Source organism: Macrobrachium rosenbergii, chromosome 21 (assembly GCF_040412425.1).
Source record: "Macrobrachium rosenbergii isolate ZJJX-2024 chromosome 21, ASM4041242v1, whole genome shotgun sequence".
Lineage (NCBI taxonomy): Eukaryota > Metazoa > Arthropoda > Malacostraca > Decapoda > Palaemonidae > Macrobrachium > Macrobrachium rosenbergii.
This window is the reverse complement of record NC_089761.1, coordinates 18,492,192-18,517,946: the sequence shown is the minus strand read 5'-3', so window position 1 is coordinate 18,517,946 and position 25,755 is coordinate 18,492,192. Positions and strand designations below refer to the sequence as shown.

Here is a 25,755-nt window from a genome sequence, read left to right as displayed (position 1 = left end):
GAACGGGTCTTCAGTGTAAGATTTCATCACAAATTATTGCAATTTTTATGCTCCTTTCATATGCATTTTTTCTTCCTTTGAATCATCTTTATCAACATCACTGCAATTCTGGGGGTAGATGAAAAATAAGGAAAGGTCATGATACCTGGTCTAGTGACCTCGTATTGAGAAACCAGACTGAGTTCGAATCCTTGACGAGTTTAGACAGCATATATTGCTTTACACAGTTACTCTTATAATTAACTAAGAGAGTTGAAAGGGATCCTTTGAATGGGACAAGCGTGGAAGTGAAAAATAAAAGGAAATAACCGAACGTGTAACGGCAAATTCGTCATCACACACTGTAAACAAAACTAAGGCATAAAGTCAGACAGAGGAGAGAAGAAAATGAGGAAAAAAGAATTTTTAATGAAGGCAGAAGAAAGTGAAAGGAAAATAAGTCTAAGGCTACACTCGTCGAAATGCAAGAGGCAGACTTGATCAATTGTGACAAATATCTGAAAGCCGAAAAAAAAAAATTCGTGGCATTCGTGAATAAAAACTTCGCAGCGGGTACAGACATATGTGAAAAAAATGTTCTAATAATAACACTAAAAAAAGTGAAGCCGTTCGAGGCAGCATACGGACGCAGATGTTGCGACCTGTTTATGAAAATCACACACACATTTTATTGGTACGCTTGTCAGGAAATTTGCGGAGAATAGGGATGGGGATTATTGGAACAACCATTCCCCCCCTCGCCTCACACTGACGGTTTTCATGGAAAAACATTGGTGGGGGCGATTTAGTCTTGGAGAAAGCAGGAAAAAGTATGCATATCTTTTACTGATCACTTCATTAAGGACAAGCCAGGGTGCTTAATGTTTCTGCACCCTCTTCGAATGTTCCGGTAGGTTAGCGATCATGTTCTTTGCCAAATCTAACTTTTGTCACGTTTGAACAAATATGTATTACTTACACTCACACATATATGTATATTATAATATTATCTACACACAACTTACGGACACAGGTGATACGCCCTAATCATAAAGAGATACATTTTCAGTACAGTACACGTTTCAGGAAGTTCTGACGAATGGGGGTGGGGGTCGAGTGAGGCGAGGGATATTTGGACGGCCCCCCCACTACTCCCCCCGTCATACTGATGACGTGCCGTGCACTTCGCCGGTGGAATAGAGTTAGTATTGCAGGAAGCAGGGAAGTGTAGGCATCTCCTTCACTGATCACTCGATTACGGTCAAGCCTGGGTACTTTGTATTTCTCTATCAATTCCAAATGTTCCGGTAGGTTAGCGAATATGTTCTTTGCCAAAATTAATTTTTGTCACGTTTGAACAAATATGCTTTACATGCAAATGATGATGGTAAGGAGATCCACAGCATATGTGCAGCAGGGTTGAAGGCAGGGTCTCTACTGAAGGTTTGGAAGAGAAAAGATTCGTAAGGAAGCAGTTAGGGATATTGGAGGGACTCGTAAGCCAATTCTCCTCAGTATTGGTGGTAGGTGGATGTTGCATGAGAATGAAACATCACCTCAACTTAAGTGATAAGTGGATGTTGGATGAGAATGAAACATCACCTCAATAAAAGTGGTAAGTGGAGGCTGGATGGGAATGAAAGGTCAAAATATTGTGATGTGGTTTGGTCACGTGAAGCGAATAAGGAACCAAAACATAGTAATGAGAAAAAAAAAAGAAAAGAGGGAGACCTCAGAAGAAGTGTGAGAGGCTTGATATCCTTGAAGAGAGTGCATCAGGTTCCAGAGGTGAGTGGTCCAGTGCATGTGGGGCAGTTCAACGCCCTACCCATGAGTCCCCTTTGTAAATAAATAAATGTTGGGATGATGAAGAGAAGGGGACTCATGGGTAGGGCATTGAACTGCCCCACATACAGTGGACCACTCACCTCTGGAACCTGATGCTCTCTTTTCAAGGATATCAAGCCTCTCACACTTCTTCTGAGGTCTCCCTCTTTTCTTTTTTCACATTACTATGTTTTGGTTCCCTATTCGCTTCACGCGACTAAACCACATCACAATATTTTGACCTTTCATTCTCATCCAGCCTCCACTTATCACTTTTATTGAGGTGATATTTCATTCTCATCCAACATCCACTTATTACTTAAGTTGAGGTGACGTTTCATTCTCATCCAACATCCACTTACTACACAAGTTGAGGTGATGTTTCATTCTCAACCAGCATCCACCTACCACTAATACTGAGGGGAATGGGGTTACGAGTCCCTCCAATATCCCTAACTGCTTCCGTACGAACCTTTTCTCTTCCAAACCTTCAGTAGAGACCCTGCCTTCAACCCTGCTGCACATATGCTGTGGTTCTTCTTACTATCATCATTTGCTACCTTCTTTCCTCCCTTCTTTTATCCATGTTATCATTTATTACTCTCACTCCACTTACTTCAGTTTGTTTTCATATCCTTACTCTTACTACCTGCACTTCTGGCTCTCCTCTCAAATACATCCGAACTCTTCAGGCTTAAAATTTTCCTTTCATTATGCGCGAATTATGCAGTAAAATGTAAAACATGCAAACGCCAACTGCTTAGCACTACACTCACAACTGTTCTGATCCCACAAAATTGCATAAACGATGACACACATACACGCACACACCTGAGGACATGTGAAAACGAAATCGATAAGACTTCTTGTTTTATTCCTTCCTCCAGCTCAATGGCAACTTGATATATAGGAAGTTCAAGCGACAGATTTCACATATATATATATATATATATATATATATATATATATATATATATATATATATATATATGTGTGTAATGTGTGTGTGTGTGTGTGTGTGTGTGTGTGTGTGTGTGCGTGTGTGTATAGAAAATCTATCGCCCCTACTTGCGATAGATCCTGTAATTTCGTTGTGTCACACACTTACACACAAACACATATATATATATATATATACTGTGTGTATATATACATATATAGGTGTGTGTGTTTGTGCGTGAGTCTGTGTTTGTGTGAGCGTGTGTGTGTTGGTAATGACCAAAATACCCACTTAACTTTTCGAATGCTTCACTCTTTTTGGATACGCCAGTCACTACTTTCATTTGGATCTCAGGCTTCGTAGTGACAAACGTATAAAAAAAAAAGTGTTGAGAAATTGAGATGTTAAGAGGGCAGCGTACTTATTACAATGCATCTGGTAAAAGGTGACTACATATATATACTCTATATGTGTATATATATATATGTATATATATATGTATATATATATATATATATATATATATATATATATATATATATATATATATATATATATATATATATATAATGACATGAATATCCAGCATGCCATAAAATGTGAAGTATGTTGATCACACTTATATTCGTCAAAGTAAGTAAAATGAACGAAGGCAGATACAAACACATTCAGAGGGAAAATAGATTCTTTATGAATGTTCACTGCCCAGAAATTCTCGGCTGTACTTATCAGAAAGGGCAAAGTCAGGAGATGACACGTCATCTGTGAACTGTAGCAGCAGTTTTGTTTACGAGAGATCAGCAGTAGCGACGGCATATTTAATTTTTGGCGATCCTCTAAATCACTCCAACGTTAGTTCCTGCTTTTGTGACGGGTTCACTTTCCCCGTGAGTTACTGTATTGGTTTATCATAAATTTCACTACCCTGTACACGTTTGCATTCCAGATACTAACCCACTCGCGAACGCAATTAAATATGCTGTTTGTCTTGCGTATGTGTGTGTGTGTGTGAAGCGACTGAGCTTGTGAAATATTTTCAGCAAATGGAGTTATCCTTCTTTTATAGTTAAATAATATATGTTTCACTGACTGGTGTCTTGCTCTTTCTGCCTGATACGGAAACAGATTATGTTGGAATTCGTCTGTGGAGAGAGAGAGAGAGAGAGAGAGAGAGAGAGAGAGAGAATTTTACGTACATTCTTAACACTAAGGTCCATTCTTTTTATAACATGAAAAATTCCAACCGCAGAGCGCACCGAAGCTTTAATGGCAATTTTTAGTTTTCTGTAAAAAAAAAAAAAAAAAAAAAAAAAACCGAAGCTTTAATGGCAATTTTTAGTTTTCTAAAAAAAAAAAAAAAAACAACTATTGTGCCGGCTTGCGTGTCCGTCCGCACTTTATTCTGTCCGCCATCAGACCTTAAAAACTACTGAGGCTAGAGGGCTGTAAATTGGCATGTTGATCATCCACCCCATTCCTCAAACATACCAAATTGCAGTTTTTATTTCATTTAAGGTTAAAGTTAGCCATGACCGAGCTTCTGGCAACGATGTGGGACAAGCCATCACTGGCCCGTGGTTAAAGTTTCAAGGGCCTCGGCTCATACAGCATTAAACCGGTTGATTATATGCTGTAGCGGCTGTGCAGAAAACTCGATTACTACGAAGGAACTTCGGCGCATTTTTTACTTGTTATATTACGATATTAATCACTGGCATGATACCAGGCCAGACCACCCGCGACCCAAAACGTATCCTCACCTGCGCGGGTAAACATTTGGTCGGATTATGACGTCAGAGAGGCCTAGGCCGGATTTAAAGCCACACTTTATGTCAGGGTCTGTCATTTGTTTGTAAACAAAGCTGGTGTTCAGTGCGAAGCTCTTCCTTGTACCTACTGTAAACTGGTAAACTGAAACTGTTCATTACAAAATATTAAATTTTATTGCCTACGATATATCATATGTATTAATATATAGACTAAATGACGCTCACTGATGGCTCAGATTGCGCCACTGCAAAAATCCCGCCAGCCCGTCAACCTAGCGGTCCGAAAAACCCGAGAGGTTCAGTAGGAGAATAGGTACCAGCCCTCGGGCTGGGGAGTTAAACAGTAAGCCACGTGTCATAGGCATTGGGGCCTGTCCCTCACTGGCCGTCGGCCTAAGAAACAGGAGATCAGCGCCTGCCCTATGAGCCTACAGAGGCCCAGGAGGACTTTAAGTTTAACTAAACCAAGACAGACTTGAACATTTCTTTGCCTGCCTACGACAGATGAGAGCTTGCTATCAGCACCCATCGACAGTTGCAGGGAAGCAAAGAATTAGGTGTCATCTTTTAGGGAAAGACAGTTCTCTCACGGGATCAAAGTAGGCGACAACTTCAAAAGAGATAACATAACAGCTGGCACATTTCATTCTTTGTTTGATATGCAAACGTGTTCCTATAGTAACGACGATGAGCCACTACAACGTGAATTGAGCCTTTCGGCCATAATGTTTAGTTTACCAGAGAATTTCGGTGCAGGAGAAACAAAAGAGACTGACGATGAATAACTTGAGGAAGCAATAGAGAAAGGTGGTTTAGAATACTTTGGTGGATTTATTGCCTGTAAATTTCCAAAATATCCATATCGTGGGTCATATGTGCCATTAGAAGATAACCCACGGACCAGTATAATAAGCAGACCTGGTAAAAAATTAATGAAGCCTTCTAAAGAATTTTATGAACAACTGAAAACAATGGACAGAATATTTAAATGCTATTATGATGAAAAAGGACTAAGAGCTGGAAAAGGAACTGTCAAAAACTTAGCTGTAGGAATATCAAATTTTACTAATTTACCTTGTGATTTAGTAACATATTTCGTTCGTTGTCGAACGTTCTTCAGAATAAGAATTTTTAACCGGGAAATCATTTCATCTAAAAATGTAGGGAATAAAGTAAAGAGGCTGTAAACGAATGTTTCATGTTCAAGCTAATGTGTGTGTTGAATGATGTGTATTTTTCTTTTAAACAAGTATTTACTCTTTAATTCCATAACAATTTCTAAGCAATGTATCTAAATACATTGTTATTTTTAAGCAATGTATCTTTGTGAAAAGGTGCATATACGTTGTTCACAGGATACATCAAAGATCTGTGATTTATCGCCAGAAATTGATTGTATACAATAGTGAAATAAATTTATTTGCAACATGTGTGTTTTTCTATACTATTTTTTCAAGCATTACATATTTTTTTTTATATGAAAATATGTCGAAATTCTTAAGTTATCAATATTAGTAATTAAATCCACATTCTGTGAAAAACTAGCAATATTATTAAATATTTAGCAAAAGATAATGAACGTTCTATAGGGCTAGCTACAGAATCCTGGATCCGTCTGACAATACAGAATTTACCCCTCAAAGGATTAAACCCCCATTAACCCGCTCACCCTCAATTTACCTGCGCGTGGGTAGACCTGGTATTTCTATAGACCTTGATCGTCACTGTTGATCTCATGACGTGGTAATCGGCTTGAAATAAAATAATGATGAACTTTACCTTGTACTGTACATAGAAATGACATACACGCAGCCGTTCATTTTCTTGTTCCCTTGAGATTTTCGTTCGTTGTTCCACCAGAAAGCAGTGATGGGTGGCTGCATAATTGCACGTAATAGCCTGTATACATTCCGTCCTTCTTTAACAAGAGGTTGATTGTGTGTGCATTGCGGGAGCTTGCTAACTATTGTACGCCTGTTTTGTTCAATTTATTTATTTTCACATTGATTTTTTGTTTCCTTTCCCTTTAGCCTTTGTATGTTCATTTCTTCATTAATTCGTTTACTTGTTCTTTTTGACCATTTGTGTTTGTGGATTGATTTAGTTATTCAAAGCTATTTCAACTGTTGACTTCCATGGTGATTTGGAGTGACATTCTTTTTATTGTAACAGCATAAATAATAATAATAATAATAATAATAATAATAATAATAATAATAATAATAATAATAATACAGAAATCTGGAAAAACTAGATGCCGAAGTAGCTCCAGGACTCATGCAGAAAAGTGTACTACTACAAACAGCTCACATAGTGAGAAAAGTAATGGACTCCTAAGGAGGCAGGATGCAACCCGGAACCCCATGCTATAAAAACCACCTAGTCGAATAGGATGACTGTGATAAACAAAAACAACAAAAAATAATAATAAAAATAATTCATAAAAACCTCCTAATCACGAGCCACTAAAATGGTGAAGAAATCCACCATGATGTGAGTGTAATAATAATAATAATAATAATAATAATAATAATATAAAGAAAAAGAAATAAGGCAGCTACTGTCAGTGTCTTGTTTTAAACTGCTGCTTCCGTTCCGTTTGTTCCCATGTGCGGACAACAGATGACACCTGTGGTCTTTGATCATGATATCACCGCTGGTAGAGCCAAGCTGCCGCGTTGTTATCATCATTTCTTCGTTAGTTTTCGCTCCGATGGAGTTGCTAAGCGACGACTTCTAACCAAGGTAAACTTTGCTTAGATCAGCTTGCACAGTCATATGCAAAGCGACGAAACTTGACGAGACTTTTATCTCTACGGCGCAGAGGAAGGGGAACTCCCTCGGGCCGTAAATAAGGCCGCCTTGTGTGGACTTATTTATTAAAAAGTCAGAGTCGATGGTGGGTCTAAAGCACTTTGTTGCCGGAGCGCCTCATCTATCTTTTAGAAAGTAGCGCTGGCTCTAGTTAGGGTAATTATGGGAGGCAGCTCTTTTGAACTGATCGTTTATACGTGAAAGCAAATGCTCTTGTATGCATGTGGCAAGGCGTATCTGTACACGCCCATGCATTTTATATATATATATATATATATATATATATATATATATATATATATATATATATATATATACACATACTTACATATGAAACCAATTTCCGTGGGGGTAAAGTGATATAATGATGGGAAACCTTTATTCATATTAATGAAATTAATGGCAATACCCTTCGTAGTTGGTGAACTAGAATAACGAATTGGTTTTCATTTTATCAAGACGTGGAGTTAGCCATTCGAAGTTGTGGTTGTCTACTATCGATCGCGCGTTGTAAGCGCGTAGATTTAATTGTGCTGCAACGTCAACACAAATCCACTGTTCGAGACACGTATGAAAAAGCGAGAGTAGAAAGGAATGTAGCTGCCCTTGTCTTCCATTTGAAATGCCATATTTCTCCCTTGTAAAAGGATGCACTTGTCATAGTTCATAACGTACATGTTAACATAACGCTTAATAGAGTTCTTTTGTATTTTTACCATGATGTAACAGAAAATTAACCAAGAATCTTGAGTTTGATGCCACTTGTGAATGTAACGCTAAACTAACTGTGCTGTGTAACAGTGAAGTTGGAAACTCAACTAGGAGTAAGATACTTGATTTCACAATGCATCCAGCTACTCTAAAACGCTAAGAAGCATTAAAGAAACAGCGGGACCTTGACTTTCCATTCCACAACCTTAACCTTAAGATGAAGACTAGTTCGTCTTTGACCTTAAGTACCAGTTCCGGCTAAGAATAGGCCTAAGATTATTATGTTGTACACTTTTATTAGCTGAGGCCAAGACTAGAATTGTTATATATAGTCTTAATTAATCGTCCTAAAATAAATGGTAGCCTCCAAATGTAAAACAGAGCAATTGACATATCAATATACAGCAGCCACAAGTAATATTGTTATAAATAAATATATATACACACATACAGTAATCCTTCAATTATCTACGTAATAGAGCTCAGAGCCCGTCAAATAATGGAGAAATCCAGAAAAGTGCGAGTAAAAAGATCGAAAGGTGTTCAGGGGCAACTCCATACCTTTCCTCACCTAACCTTGTCAATAACACATAATTGTAAACACTCAATATGCTTATTAACAACAACCATCACGCTTTAAACTGAAAACTTTATGCAAAAGGTAACGGCCTACATTTTTCCCCATATTTGTAACAAAATATGCTGCGTAAATAACCTACCTGTGTTTACCCACAGCCTGCCCAGGTTTTATGATCATTAATGTATTGCTATACAGCAACTTTCTTATAGGTTGTTACCTCACTGTATTACCATACACGAGATACAATATGTATGTGTGAACTACTGACCTAGGCTAGGTGTTACACTCACAGTATCCATTTGCATGAGTCAAATAGGCTATTCTTGAGTCCTGTGTATCCAATTTTTTCCAGCTAATTGAGGAATCCACGCATATTTCTGGTAATAGATTAGACCTCATATTCACAGATGTGCCAGCTATTGTGAAGTCCAAGATCTGTAAGTATATAGGCACTTCTGATCACTGAGCCACTGAGATGGACATAACTGTCAATCAGTATATTCCTAATTAAACTTCTGGGAAAATGGTCTGGCTGAAATCTAGAGACAACAGGGATTGCATTACTGAAGCATGTTGGGCATTTTATATTTCAGATCTTATATCAGATCCAAATCCCAAGAAGTTAAATGAAATGCTGATGGCTATTTTATTAAGGTATATCCCTAGAAAGATCATTAAATTCAGGGCAAATGAACAGTTATGGTTTGATGATGCATGTAGAGGAGCTTACTATGGCAAACAGACCAAATTCAACATACTGGCACGAAATAGCTCACATGGAAATTACACCATTTTTGTTGAATGTCGTTGTGCTGCGAATAGACTTAATCATATAGCTGAGAGAAATTATAATAATTCATTGAAGAGGAAACTTGAAGGAATTACTCAGCCTCATCTGTGGTGGACCAAATTGGCATCATCTATCATTGGGTCAGGCTCATCTTCAATTCCCCCACTACTAACAGATGATGGTAGATTGTTTATTGGCCCTAGGGAAAAAGCCGAACAACTTCATTGAGCTTTTGAAGCTAAGCAATCAGCTGAGGATACCTCTCTCCTGATGCTTGTCCTCCTGAACCTATTCTTACAAAATTTTGCATTTCGCTCTAGGGACGTTACGAATATTCTTGATAATCTTGATAGCTGAGGCAGAGAAGATCCTGATGGCTTCTTCCATTTGTTTTTTTAAAGAGGTTTCTGAGTTGTCTCCCAAAATTAGTAGATTCTATAGATTTTTATGTCGACGTAGTATCTTTGCAAATGAGCGCAAGCTTAGCAATATAGTGCCTGTTCCAAAGAATGGCATATCTAACAGACAGCAGTAACTACAGGCCAATTTCTGTTCCCCTGTGCTCTCCAAAGTTGCAGAAAAACTTATATTTAAGCCACTATATAAGTATGTGGAATCTAAAGGATTGTTTGTTGATAGTCAGTATGCATATAGGATGCAGTTAGGTACCTGCGATGCTCTTTTACATTTGACGTGGCATTTGCAAGAGAACTTTAATAAGGTTTTTGAGTGTATGTTAATTAGAACAGATTTTAGTGCTGGTTTCGATTTAGTAAATCACAAGGCACTTATTTATAAACTTCAGAATCTTGGTGTGGGTGGATATGTTTTTAGGTTTACTTCAAGATTTCCTTACAGGTAGGCAGCAACGAGTTGCTGATGATGGATCTTTAGCGAACCAATACCTATTGTATCTGGAGTTCCACAGGGTAGTGTTCTTGGTCCATTTTTATTTTTAGTGTGTACAAGTGATATGGTTATTGGACTGAAAAACAAGATTGTGGTATGCCCATGATTCAACATTTGTGTCAGTAGTAAAGTCTCTACTTATGAGAAATGAAGCTGCCCTTAGTCTCAGTCGTGACATGGAGTGGATCAGCGAATGGTGTAGTCAGTAGGGCATGAGGCTGAGCTCTAGTAAAACGAAAACACTGTTGATTAGCAGATCTTGCACAGATTTTACAGCTCGTCCTCCCCTCCAGGTGGATGAGACTCTGCTGAATGAGTCTGAAGCTTTAACTATTCTAGGTGTAACTTTTGACCTCACATCTTACTTTTGAGAGGCATCTAATGAAAGTATCAACAAATGCCACACGAAAGTTAGGTATTTTATGAAGGGCCCCATATGTTTATAACAATGATAAAATCAGTGCATCCTGTTTAAGGTCATTCGTCCTTCCTTTACTAGGATACTATTCGCCGGTGTGGATGTCTGCTTCTGCCAGAGATTTATCTTTTTTAGATAGAGTGGTTCGTGGTGATAGGTTTCTGTTTCCTAATACTGGCAGTTATGACTTGGACCATCGATGGATAGCCTCTTGTTTGTCACTTTTTCATAAGTTGTATTTTAACAGAGATCTTCCACATTCACAATCGATCCCTGATCCCTTTCCCTGCCGAGAGCAACCAGATTTGCTGAACAGCAGCACCAATATGCAGTAAATTGCCTCACTGTAGAACTTCTCAGTTCCAGAGGTCCTTTATTCCTCATACCCTTGGACTGTGGAACAGTCTGCCGGAGGCTGTGCAATTGAAACTGTAAAAGTTCAAGCGAAGATGCAATGCACTGCTGCCCTAACACTACCCTTCTTGCATTTTTAATATATTTTTATCTATTTACTAATTTATTTGTTCTTATTTAATAAGTGAGATCTCTTCTTTCTGCATCTCCCTTTATCTCCTATTACTTCTTCCCAAGTCAACACTTGGCCCTGCCTTCTGTTTCCATATGAATAGGGTTCATCTTATAATTAATAATAATAATAAGTTAAGTATATCTTAGTTTAACCAGAACACTGAGCTGATTAACAGCTCTCCTAGAGCTGGCCCAGAAGAATTAGATTTATTTTTGCGTTGGCTAAGAACCAATTGGTTACTTCTAGAACGGGACCTACAGCCTACTGTGAATCCGAACCACATTATAATAAGAAATGAATTTCTATCATCAAAACAAATTCACCTCTTTGTTCTTCATCACGGTCGGGATTCGAACTCGCGACCAACAGAGTGGTAGCTGAGAACGGAACCCGCTCACCCAGCGAAGAACAATAATAATAATAAAGCTGTATCTAGGATAAAGGTAATGGTCATGAAACTGATATTTTACTTACTGAATCCATATACGAGTACACTGTATTATTGTCATGTTATACAATCATTGTAAGATTGTGAAAAACCAATTATCAGCCATTTGCATATATTACTGGAAATATTATTTTTATTTTGTGCATAAATGTACAAAGCAAAACTGATGTTTCCAGATTAGTTTGTTTACGTCATACGCGATGGTGTTTATGTCAGTTCTTAGGTAAGCAGCTGTTAGTTATAAGAGATGGTTATGAACTGTTATATGTCAGTTCTTTGGTATGCAGTTGTTGGTTATAACAGATGGTTATGAACTGTTATATAAGGCATAAGTTTGGTAATCTTGTTTGAAAGCCTAGCCTTGTACAATCTACCGGAATTGAAATTCGTTCGCTGAGTAAAGACTACCATGGAAACTGTGTTTGTGTACAACACCCTGTGTTTGCATCTTTAGTACATGTGGCGTTTTTTAAAGACGGCTCTTCAAAATAAATCCATTTCAAGAACACTACTAAAGAGTACTTGATCATTTTAATTTATTGGAATTAATGATTTTTCATCTCACCTCACCATATCACGGAAGCTTTACTTGTACGCCTGTGTGCGTGTTTACATCTACGTGTGGCATTTCATCAATGTCCACGTTACCGTCTCTACACAGCGTGTGTGTTTCTTAGCGCAATATAACGTTTGCTAGATCCTCACCTTTTGGAAAACTTCAAGCTAAAACATAAAAAAAATAATTTAACTTGCACAATGTGTGTGTGTGCACTCGCTTAAAAAGGTAAGGTTTTGAATATGATATCCCATAACGACTACTTCATCGTTGCTACTGCATCTATTTACAAAATATAACGGTGTGTAACAAGGGAATTCCGAACTGACTATCATCAATGAAAGAAGAAACTGGAATCTTTCAAAAGGACTCGTTTTAATTCAAGACCCTAATATCAAGCCCATCAAATTCGCCGCGGGTGGGAGGTAACTATAGCTGTAAACAACAGCCGATCGTTTCAGTCAATACCACCTTCGTCGCTACCTTATAAATTTCTATATTCGCCAATTACAAATATCTAGTCAAACCAAACTGACCACGAACATGAATATAGTACGTTTTAGAGGTTGCCACTTTTCTCAGATTTGATTCATTAAACCTTTCCATGCTAGGTCTGAAACGGAAAACAGCTTGACGCTTGTTCTACGTATCCAACCGTGAAGACTTAAAATAAACCGAAACCTGAAGAATTGAAATCATACATTAAACTGCTTTGACCAAATGGTAGGGTGAGGATGATCTAGTTTCTAATCACCTAAATAAATTATACTAATGCCCAGTAATCTAGCCCACACTCACTGATGAAAATAAATGATACAATGCGAAAAAAAATAACACTGTTATTGACTCCTCAAATGATGGCAGATTTGTAAGTTAACTCGGCCTTATCCAGGAACGGTCTCTTTCTTCTGGACAGCCCGGGGGAGGGATAATTAGGATTTTATGAAGAGATTAAAGAACCCCGAATTGATGAATGCAGATTAACTGTAGTCGGATTATAAGTCAGGAAGAAGTTTGGAAACTTAGCTAATGCCGCCCATATTGTGTGTACAGTGTTTCTATGAACACTATAAATCTAAATATATAAATATAATATACCCATATACACACACACACATTATATTATATATATATATATATATATATATATATATATATATATATATATATATATATATATATCTAAATTCAAAAAGCTATTACTTTGTGGCATCAATGAGTTTTTTGCCGGAATCTTCATATCGTCGGAGCTTTTTCTGATTCACAGGCGTCAATCTTTGATGAAGAACACACAAACTTCTTTGTACCATTTATTGTTTTCTGTCACGGCAGCTGTTTCGCCACTCTGTGGCATCTTCAAGTGACTACTGGTTTAGAGTTTGTTGTTGTTTCAGATTTAGCTGGCCTTGTGCCAGCACGGGCTCTTGCTCCTAGAGCAGCCCGTAGCTTTATGCTGATGAGTCTGTGAGATGGTTAGGTTGTATGAAAACTTTGTTATGATGCATGAAGGTGATTTTGGTGGGTGGTTTACAGTTTGGATTTACAATCATTTTGTCTCTACATGCGGATGGAAAAGTAGACCTGAGCTGTGATTGGTCCAGGGATTAAAGGGATGAACCACTTTTAGGGTCGAAAGGTTTAGGCATAACATAGAAATTACGAAATGGATATTCTACTGCAGGTACAAAACAATACGTAATAGCTATGTATAAAAAGAAATTTTTTATTTACAAAGTATGGTTATACTGTATACTCATATTTACAAAAATAAAAATATAAGATAAAAATAAAAATAAAAATACAAACATATTTTGCAGGTATCAACCCTGGACCAGTCATAGCTCAGGTCTACTTTTCTATCCGCATGTCGAGACAAAATGATTGTAAATCCAAATTGCAAACCAGTAGTCACTTGAAAATGCCACAGAGTGGAGAAACAGTTGTCGTGACAGAAAACAATAAATAGAACAAAGAAATATGTGTTCTTCACCGAAGATTGTCGCCTCAGAATCAGAAAAAACTCCGACGATATGAAGATTCCTGCAAAAAACTCATTGATGCCACGAAAGCAATTGCTTTCAATGAAAATTGTCTTAGAGAAAAACTATGCCTTAAAAGTAAAATATATATACATATATATATATATATATATATATATATATATATATATATATATAGTATATATATATATATATATATATATATATATATATATATATATATATATATATATAATATATACATATATAGGCTATATATATAATCATGAAGCTACAAATGTCGCTTAATTTCAAATTCACGCTACCTCGGGAATATCCCCGGTGGGGGAATTATCACCAAAGGGGAATTTGTAGGTGATAAATGGATTGGTACTGCCAGGTCGTGATCCCTCGACACAGATACTTATCCAGCAACTCCAGTCGACGTTCTACAACCCCGTCGCGAGCAGGGAAATCGTATTTAGTCTCGGCATTAACCCACTCCTGCCATGATAGTTCACTGGTACATTTGGAACACGCAGCTCTTATTATGAAAAATTTTTATCACACCGTGATTTATATAAAATCATGAAGCTACAAATGTCGCTTAATATCAAATTCACTCTACCTCGACGTTCTACCACTCAGCTGGCAAGAGGTATAAATCACGGCGTGATAAAAAAAATTTCATAATAAGATCTGCGTGTTCCAAACGTACCAATGAACTATCATGGCGGAGGTGGGTAAATGCCGAGGCTACGTACAGTTATCTCTCTCTCTCTACGACTAAAGGATAATTTTTGAATAAGAAAATGGTGATACCGATAAATTTTTTTTCATCTATTTTCAGACTGTTGTAAAATACGAAATCTTAGGCCCGGAAATTACTGGCAACCCGTGCACAATCATCATATACAGACCTCAATTTACTGTCTTTACCTTGTTAGCCCTCTGTTCGTTTTCACCATTCTCACTGTCTGATGAATTTTCAGCATCGTCTCTTGTGCAAGAATCTTGTACATAACTTTCATTCAGATTATGGTACTTGTGTGTTGTTTCATGTATGAAAGTTTGTTCGTTCTATATCTAACCCTGTGATCTGTGGCGTTCCAGAATTTATTCATAAGTAACGACAATTAGTTATTCGAACGTTGTGTATATATATATATATATATATATATATATATATATACTCGTATATGCGTATGTATGTCTATAGCGACATAGGATATTATACACAGGTTCTGAAGTAATTTTTATTAAATGCTAAAGTTAAATTGATTAAATAAATTACAATTATTGCCAACTTTAGCAATTTAGAATAAATAAACAAAACAGTTTTCGGTCGTTATTCAGAATGAAGCGCATCTGGAGTTCAGTCACCATCACCGAACATATCGTAGTAATAAAACAGTCAAGTGAGTACATTTTTTCAATAAAACACAATTACTCATCGTTTTTCATTTGCGCTAGAGCTGGAAAAGAAAAACAAAGGTGACTCACGCCAGACACTAAGCGGGATTAAATGGGATTATAGCCTTTCTACCCTCTGCGTCGAAAGACCAAAATTCCGCGTTAGAGAACGAACCAGCCTAGCGTCATGTCTCGCTACATAGCGATGTCGCCAAGTGAATGGCGAATTCCCGCATTAGGTACAGAAAATCAGGAAATTTATGATAAGAGGGTGTTCGGGAGGAAGTGTTTTTGTTTGGATATGATCAACAACACTTCCTCGGACCTAGAGAAAATATATTATAGAGGATTAACCTTGAAAGGAAGGCGGGAAAAATCAATCGTGTATATACGTACTAAACGCAACGGTCAAAACATCTGCTCACCGTATATATACGTACTAAACGGCTCACGCAGCGCTGGCGCGCTACGTACGTATACGATATATACGTACTAAACGGTTAAAGGGTTAACAATCACATTAAACATTATAAAGAGTAATTTGAATAAATTGAAGCAATCAACAATAAAAAACTGGAAATTTACAAACTCCAGAAAACGTGTTTGTTTTTTTGTTTTTTTTAACTGTAGACTCTATATTTTTCTATTCAGAGAATTTTTTCACCTAAACTGAAGCTAGAAGTACCCTCTTTACGACTGCCATAAAAAATAAAGTAATACTTCATAATTTTTGATAACTATTAGTGAATAATGAACATTAAAATTTGTTGGTTATTTCAATTTCTATAATTATCTAATTATTTAGACTCATTCTACATCATTGTTAACAATAATAATTTACCTATTGTTATTAATATAAAACTTTAAAGTGTATATTCATTAAAAAACTTCACCAAGTATCCATCTAATTGCAATTTACAATCCGTTATTCAACAGTTAATTTTTAATACACTTATTAATTATTAGGTGCATATTTGAAGGATTATTTTAATGTATAGATAATTTTTGTTTTCATAATAATAATAATAATAAGTAATTTATAAGTGGTTACAATTATATAGATTGAGTTTTACGGAGAATATTTAATAAAAATAAAATCCGATACACAGCATAAAACTAGTCGTAAAGATGGGACTTCAAGCTTCAATTTGGTATAAAAAAGTTGTCTCTAAGTTAAAAATTAAAGTTTCTACGGTTGGAAAAAAAAAAAAAAAACTTTAAACGCGTTTTCTGGCTTTTTTTTATTTGTTTGCATTTTGACGTTCTCCTCCTTTGATGCCTGATATATATATATATATATATATATATATATATATATATATATATATATATATATATATATATATATATATATATATATATATTAATTATGTGTTTCAAAATAAGTCGAACTATTTAGTCATACTGTGTTAATTGCTTAATAAATAACTGCATACCCACAAGCAGCACACGTTTCCCAAACACCGTTTAAAATCCACCTTTCTCTTGCAGGGTTTCCCGAGCCTTAAAAGTATAGACAGTCGCCCTTCTGGATTCTTAAGACCAGTGACCACTCGAGGAAGGTGAGAAACGGCCCTCTCTGATTTGATGTTCCAACTTTGAGGTCGATTCATAAAACTTTTCATCAGTTTTGAAAGAGAGAAACAATGCACATCTGGGAAAATTGACAGACACTCAGGATGTTTAGGTAGTTTGACAATGCCCATTTTCATAAAAAATGTAGAGGTTTGTGCTACTTCAAAGATGAGGTAAGATATAAGAAACTGAAAATCAGCACACTGGAATCTTTATCAGGTGCAAGTTTCGTCGAATTACATAAACTACGTAATTACACTTGACATTGTAACCACAGCAATCGAGTAAATTATTTCAGACACCAGTTTTAAAAAAATGAGCAGCAGATGTACCCCTTTAACATCTGTTTTATCGAGGAAAACTTATATTATCACGGGACATCAAGTTCCACCTTGTCATGAACAGATGTGAAGGTAAATAAATACACGTAGAGATTATGGTGGTTTTGTCTCTCCTTTTCAGATACAGTACTTAACTGGCCAATTGGGTCTAACTGTGACTCATATGCGGCTCGTACCAAACTCCTATTGTGGGTTGCGGGTTACAAGAACGCAAGCCTTATAAATTCAACTGAGTTCCACACTTCAGCAACATCAACAACTGTTCTTCCTTCAAAGGGGGACTAATGGCGAATCTCAAACCCACAACTAGTCTAGTGAAATTTTTAGGGTATTTCATCCTGACCTTGCTGCCGCTGTACCTCATATACTCACCCTATAAAATCTACTCCTGGAAGCCAGCTGGAGACCAGCTGGGAATACCGAAAAATCGCATGCCACCTCCTCGTCGCGCAGATGCCAATCAATCTCCCGTCGTCGCTGGGACGACCAGTCAGAAGGGAAGATTAAGAGATGATTCAGGTAAGGCCAATTGGATACGTTTCTGCTATGGCTAGAATGTTTTTAGAGTTCGATTAAAACGAAATCCTTTGTAAGTTTGAGCAATATTTTAGACAATTATAGAGGCATCTTCAAAGATGAAAGTTAGCTAATTTTCTTAACAATTGCAGAATGGTTTCTCCGGTTTTTAAATCCAAAAATTTTTTATGATTTACAAACAAATTCTTAAATTTACATGGCGTCTGAGTTCATATCTGACGTCACAACTTTCACTTTTTATGACCCATAAATGGAAATGCACAACCGCAAAAAGACTATAACTGGCCTTTGATTCACCTTTGAAGAATACAATTAAATGACCGAATTTCAAATAACTGCCTATATTCATTCAGGGAATTCATTGGGAAACTCTTAAGAGAGTCTTTAAAAACTAAATTTTTCTATTGTAATTTTCTCTAATACAAACACTTTATTTTCCAAATAAACGAGCCTACTCTTTTGAAGGCCTTATATTAGGTAAAATCTTACTAAACCATATTTTCAAATACGCCAGTTCCAAATACTAACGAGGCATAATTCCAGAAACGCTTATGGCGTAATCCCAAAAACTGCTATGGCAGAATTCCAAATACTGCTATGGTTTAATTCCAAATACTAGTTTGACATCATCTAATCTCATGAGTTTAATCCCTTACCCTGGGAAGGTTTGACCATTTACTGATTGCAAGTTTTTCGAGGTCAGGTAAGATGGCGTTATGAAAATTTTTCACATATGGGGTCAATCCTGAAATAAAGATAAAAATCTTTTTTCAAATCAAATTCTTACTAATTTTTTTAAATGTGTGAAGCACGAGAACGAAAATAAATGTATTTCACTAAATCATTTCTTTTGTTTTTGTAACATAGATAAATATTTCATATTTTTTTTTGCGTACAGTCAAAATATATCTCTCAGAGACGTTCTTATTCAAAATTTCAGTAAACCCAAATTTTCGCAAAGAAAATAGTTTTGGGTATAAAACAGTAACAAGTCATAACATCATTTTCTATAATTACCATTAGGGATTCAAGGACCTATTTCCCATTTCTGTGCTTTGCCAGACATAATAATAAATTAACATGAAGGAGAAATTATCTTCTATTTTGAAATCTGAAGTCTCCAAGATGATGTTTTCTGAAAATGATACCAACTGCTGGTAGTTAAGGTATCAGACATCAACGCATTAAAATTCACTTACAGAGATTCTCTTAAGGAGTGCCGTTGCATCTCAAAATTAAGGTCGAAATAGACACACAAGATCTCATTCAGAAGATGCGCCAGTAATCAACAAAGTAGTTAATCAATGCAAGTACTAGTCAGTCTGTTAATTTCCTGATGCAGTCACACACTTTAATTGTACCATGTAATTAAAGGGTGATGAGGAAACTTAACTGAAGTAAAAACATGCTCATGTGGTTCCTCAATCAGCTAATGCACCAACAATCACTGAAGGAGTCAATCGAATTATAATGTTTAAAGTTCATCTGATAATATACTTTATGTAAAATTGGTTTTAATGTTAAAGGAAACCCTTGTCGTAGATTCTCTAATGGATGATTGGTCGCAAGTGTTACCTAACAATGACTGAGTGGTAAAGAAATTTAAATTCTCTATTTTTCCTTGCAGTAATAAAAGAGGCAGAATGTCGCTGTGTTGTGATTGCCAGTGACATTGATATATAAATAAAGACAGCGTTTACTGAGGCAAAATGAAAATTAACTTCACTTTCCTGACAGAAAAGAAAGAGGATGAGAAGGAGGAGCCATGTGTCCAACAGTACCAAAATTCATCCGTAGCCCCAAAGGTGGTCGTCATTTGGACGGCCTTCTGGGGGAGTTGGGGATATTGGAATTTCATGGCAAACTATTCAAAACTTCGCGAAAATCGATGCGCTTTCTGGAGGTATAGAAGTTCATACCCCCCCTTTTTAAATCTTTCTTATAATAATGTTTTTCTCGTTATTTTCATTCTGTCTGGATTACTGGGATTTTATAAAAGCAGTTTAGCTAAACGGAACAACAACTCGAATCTCTACAGTCATTGGGCTGGCCAGAACAAGTTGTTTTCAGATGAGCAAAATACAGTTAGAGAAGGTCACCATCTTGGGAGGAAAAGGTCAAAGCGAACATACCACAAGAAAAAGACGGAAAGCACTGTAGGGCTGGACACCAAATCGGTCGACCCCAAAAAAAGTAAACAGTACAATAAAACTCGTATTGGTCTACTGTTGGCAGTATTCTCTGAAAGGATTCTACTTCGCTGAACTAATTCAAATGTAGTGTCCATGATTTCGTGATAATCCGAACACTTAGATATTTAGGCATTTGAATACTGACCAGATCAAAAATCAAAGTATTCTGTTATCCTTTCACAAGCTCGCTGGGATAGAATAGAAATCCTGAGAGCTCTTTGTTTTAGATAAAGCATAGTTGATATAACACCTGCAGTCAACTTCCATACGAGCAGGATACATACGAATATACATCCTATGCCTGCACACACAAGAATCCTTTGAAGAGTCCTTTCTGTCACTCTGGCCCAGCAAAACAAGATGCTACACTCATTTTAAAGATTTTTGTATTAGTTCCATAATAATAAAGATAATAGTCAACAAGTAGCATTATCTTACTTTAAATTATATTATTTATGTTACTGTAGATCATTCACTAACACGTCTTTCGAACAACTGAAATTCACTAAAATTCAGGAATTTTAGACTGGAATTTTGTGACCGTTAATAAAGGTTAACACTTGAAGTCCTCACAATGCTGTGAAAAGAACTTTTTTAAATTATCACCTAATTCACGTTACATTAAGTATTATCACTGAATTTGGATTTATAAATAACCCATAATGTATAAAGCACGTCCAAGAATACATATACCATCATCTGAAACAAACGGAGCTCCTTTGAAACTGATAATTACCGATTCCTTTTTAAAAGCCAGAAATAATTTTACTGTCCTGCAATTATGCATTACAGCCCATTACTGTGAAAACCAGCAAAAGCGTTTTAACTAATGACTAGGAAGTAATCAACAGATTTAATGAGGCTATAAATACATGATCTTAATTACATAAACTGTAGTGCAGGTGTCAGATTGTTGGTATGTGGTTATGTTTATTTTAATTTGCTTTTACTTGTATCTACGACAGTAATTTCTTAGTAATATCTTTTTATCTGATTAGTGTAGTATACATCCTCCCTTATTACTGCAATATTTTCTATTAGGCAGTTATGAACCTTTATTGAGTTTTAATTCAAAACTTTTGTTATTTTTGCCCGTTTACTGAATCACCTTTCCTCTTTATATTTTATTGCTGCAAGTCAACAATTTTTTTGTTTCGTTTACGAAGCTTGACTTTGTTATAATCCTCAACAATCTGCTTTCAATTCTTCATCTTGGACTTCATCTCTCCCTCAATCTTCACTTACGTCTTCTACACTAATCCCCATTCCTCCCCCTCTCTTTTCATTTCCATCTTCACTGCATTTATCTTCTCCCGCGCATAATCATCTCCAAGTGTCTTTCGTCTTTCAAACCCCTTTCGCTATCTCTTTCTTTTGCATTTGCTTCCTCTATTCCATTGTTCTTTTCACTCAAGCCCTTCATTTTTTGCCTTGTTCTCTACATTCACTTCTCGCAACTTATGAGAACAATAACATAATTATTATTTACAACTTTTTGTTTCTTCCTCAGAAACCGTTAAATAGAATAAATATTTGCTGGGTTCTTTTTCCAGTTTTGGTTTCCAAATTCTCAAAAGTGGCGCGAGTGCTTCTGAATTGCCTTTATTCACCATTTCCTTTCTTTTTCTCTGCTGTTTCAGCAAAGATAACCTATCCACTCTGATTTTTATTCTTTCATATGAATACAAGAAATGCAAAATAAAAAAAAGATATTCAGAAGCAGAATAACTAGAGAATCTGTCAAAACAGAGTGTAAATAAATACAATACCGTCGACCCCCAGTATTCCAGGAAAGCATACCATATCCCCATTGAATAGCTGAAATCTACAAATACTTAAAACCCACTAAAAATGCTTATAACTTATTTTGATGGTTCAAAACTTTCAAAAACCTTCTAAAAATCCTTATACTGAATATTTTAATAGTTTATCACAAAGGCATTGAGTCACAAAATAAGTATGAAAATACAGTAATTTGTGTGAATATTTCTCTATGAAAAGCCGTTCGCGAATAGGCAATTTCCTAACAATAATGTGTATATATATGTCCATAGAGGAATCCGCGAATAGGTGAAACCGCAAATCGGAATCGCGAATAGGTGAAGCCGCAAATCCGGAATCATGAATAGAGCGGGTCCACTATATATTGCAAACTAGATCATTTGCAGGTTATTTCATGCGCAAAAGGAAGTTGTGGCCAATAGGAGAGACTGGTCGATGTGGCAATTTTCCTAAATCATGAAAGGATCATTGCTTCATGAAGAAGGGACACTGGCTGGTTGCTATAACCTGGCGCTACTAGGAAAGATAGCAGATATAGACTCGAAGTGGAAGGGCACAGAATATTTTTAGTAAGAAGTGAAGCACTTCATTGGTAATTTACCAGATATCAAAACACTTCTCATGGTCATGCCCACCAACATAGCTTTCAAATTCTCTAACCGTCCTAAATATGAGAGTAATAAAATGGCAACCAGTAACGGTATGTAAATGACTTGAATTCATTACACATCTGCACTGCTACTCTTCGACAAAAGGGAATGGGTCCTTTAAAATCTCAAAAACTTTTCTCAGTTATGAGATCACTGTAAGGATTTTACTCTTACCAAGTGTAAATTTACATTGACATTCTAGTGAATATAAACGAGTGAAATTTTATTTTACATTCTAATGGACATTCAGCCTCTTCTTCATTTCTATTAGCATGTCCGAGAGACATTCAAGAAAAATCACTATCATTAACTACCTACACTTAACTGACACAGGTGCGAATTTGTATGGACTTACCAGGAATCCAGGAAACGAATCAATGAAGCTGACGCTGTGATGTTTTTTAGTTTTGATTTCAACCCTGGAGATCTTCCTCCTCGAAAACCACACCAACTCTGGGTCAGGCTAGAGTTAGAGGTACCTCCATTCATTTACTCATTTACCTATGCATTTACTTGAAAATATACGCTACATTTCTTCTGTATGGTGAGCCGAGTTTATTGCACGAGTCTTTCATGCTTATTTTTCTCTGCATTATTATGCATCAAAAATGCATGATTTCTAAAATGGAAACTGATCATAAAAGCGTGCATTTCCCTCTCTACAATCCTAATGATTTAGAATATTAGAAGCTAGAGAAATTCTTAATGTAACAAAGTGCTTATCTAAAGCTTGAAAGTGCTGGAAAGCCTGTCATCATGTTTACCTTTTAGTCAAATTACAAAACCGTTTATTCATTTATTACATCTCTGACTTTCCAGGCACCGCCTTTAGGTCAACAAACCCTGGGAGCATGGTCAGCAGCAGAAAAAAAAGGGAGTCACTTCAATCTGACGCTGTCCTATCATCATCTGAGTAACATATCAACAGATAATACCGCCCTGAGGCCTTTGGACGATTCTGTCGAATGTCCCATAATCGAAGGAATCAACATTGATATATCAAACAGGACCTACCAGAAGTATATTGAACATCTAAAAATCTATGATGATATGATAAATAAGGAAAGATCTATGCAGAACAAAATAATTTTGAGTCAAAAGGAAAAGGTCTTTCAGGAAATATTATTGAAATACGAATTAGTTAATGGATCTTTAAACATCAGTGAGAATCTAATGCGAGAACTCCAGCAGACACCTCAGACATCAGGCGATGCCTCTCGGAGTAAGGCAGGGAGCACCAGCCACGCTGCACAAGGGGACGAGCAAACCACAAATAAGTTCCACTTTACAGAGCAGGAAGTGAGGTGGGCACTGCGTCCCAGAATTGCCTCATGGATGGCAAGCCACTGCCCAACAGCCTCCAGAAGAGAGAATTTCGTCGCAGCCCTGCAAAAACATGTGAACGTGACGACCATCGGAAGGTGCGGCAAGCTGAAGTGCGGCAGGAACCATTTTGATAGATACTGCTATCGCTGGCTTACGGGTTCTCACCTCTTTTATCTTTCTCTGGAAAATTCTCTGTGCGATGACTACAGCACCGAGAAGCTGTGGAGGCCGATGCAGTACGGGATGGTGCCGATCGTGTATGGAGGAAGGGACTACGACAAGATTTTACCACCAGGTTCTTACATCAACTCCCAGTCTTTTCAGAACGTTTCGGCACTGGCAGAATACTTGGTTTACCTGAGTAATAACCCCGTTTCCTATCTGCGCTACCTGCAGTGGCGGCGCTTCTGGGAAGTCAAGGACGAACTTCCATGGACTTGTAACCTATGCAACACCTTGCACAAAGTAGCAGGGCTGAGAGACTTGCGCGATACCCGCGATCGGTGGGTGAATGATACTAACAGTTGTTATCCGCCTTTCCTCTGAGGAAACCTGTTGGCGACGCCAACGCCAGGTGCCTTCCTGGCAGTCACATCCTATCAAGATACCATATGTCAGACATTAAAGCTTTATTTATATGTTGCAGCCACTTGTATAGGAAATTATTCCTACAATTTTTTAAATTTGTCGTTAGTTTTATTATTCACCAATCATGTTCCTAGTCATTCGTGTCTCCTTTCTAAGGGTTGAACATAAAATGCATCACACGTGTTTTGGTATTGTGTAGTGTTTCATCTGCATTGCTTGACTGTGATATCTCTGAGTACTTAAGTGAATACGTCTTACTTTGGGAGTTTGTATATATTTCAGCTTCTGTCACATTTCAGGTATAACTGTCAAATTGATTCACACACAACACACGCATTTCTCCCCTACTGTATATAAAGTTTTCAACATAGACAAAAATCGCATCTTTGTGTGCAAGGTTGTCAAATTAATTTGCGGAAAACTTACCACCATTTCTGAAAAATATCTTAACAGAACAAAAACGACAATAAAAAAATTCCTTTCACGCCTACAAAACTCCTCTCCATACATCATTTACACAAGAAGTATCACAGCACAATAAAAATTCACTGCCCTCTCTTTTATCTTATCACATCTAATCATGGTTGCTAATCACCGCTTGTGGAGGGGAGCAGGGGGTCCGGTAAATGTTTACAATACCCCCACGCATTAGTCTTATATAGCAGCAGTGTTGATGATGCTGGTTAAGTTGGCCTTGTGCCAGCACGGGCTCTTGCTCCTGGAGCAGTCCGTAAAGCCTAACATGTAACACAACTGTAATAACCTTCCATGCTGTAGCAGGGTCTCCGCAGTACTTTGGTATTACCACCGACTGACAAAGTGTTCACGTTCTTAATTGCTGGGCGTTCATGCTGTAGTCTATTTTGTCCTTAGTACCGTGGGAAAGAGAAAAGAATTTCGACACAGCAAACTGTAATCTGTGCGGGCATTAACAAGGTGTTTACACTTGATCACAAAAGGGAGAATTGTTAGACAGTCTATTGTGAAAATATGAGAAAAACATGGCAGTGAAGGAATGAAACGTAAATATATAAAGAAATACACAAATTCGTAAACAAATGTCAATTTGAGCACATACAGAGGAAAATGGTTAAATGAATAA

The 25,755-nt window shown here is 36.8% G+C and overlaps 1 protein-coding gene across 1 annotated transcript; it reads left to right on the top strand.

Annotated features, from left to right (window-relative positions):
* Window positions 1-1,071: 1,071 nt before the first annotated feature.
* On the top strand, window positions 1,072-24,752 carry LOC136849742 (uncharacterized). The gene is made up of 6 exons (XM_067123130.1): window positions 1,072-1,286; window positions 17,154-17,224; window positions 17,700-18,097; window positions 19,853-20,018; window positions 23,073-23,214; window positions 23,559-24,752. Exons 3-6 carry the CDS (start codon window positions 17,863-17,865, stop codon window positions 24,609-24,611), a joined length of 1,596 nt encoding a protein of 531 aa, XP_066979231.1. The 5' UTR covers window positions 1,072-1,286; window positions 17,154-17,224; window positions 17,700-17,862; the 3' UTR covers window positions 24,612-24,752.
* The last annotated feature ends 1,003 nt before the right edge of the window (window positions 24,753-25,755 follow it).

Bases quoted from the DNA above. Each gene is read 5' to 3' on its own strand.
- LOC136849742 (XM_067123130.1), top strand. From the start codon at position 17,863: ATGGCGAATCTCAAACCCACAACTAGTCTAGTGAAATTTTTAGGGTAT. The intron at 18,098-19,852 runs GTAAGGCCAATT...CTTTCCTGACAG, and splicing joins AAGATTAAGAGATGATTCAG to AAAAGAAAGAGGATGAGAAG. The intron at 23,215-23,558 runs GTACCTCCATTC...CTGACTTTCCAG, and splicing joins GGGTCAGGCTAGAGTTAGAG to GCACCGCCTTTAGGTCAACA.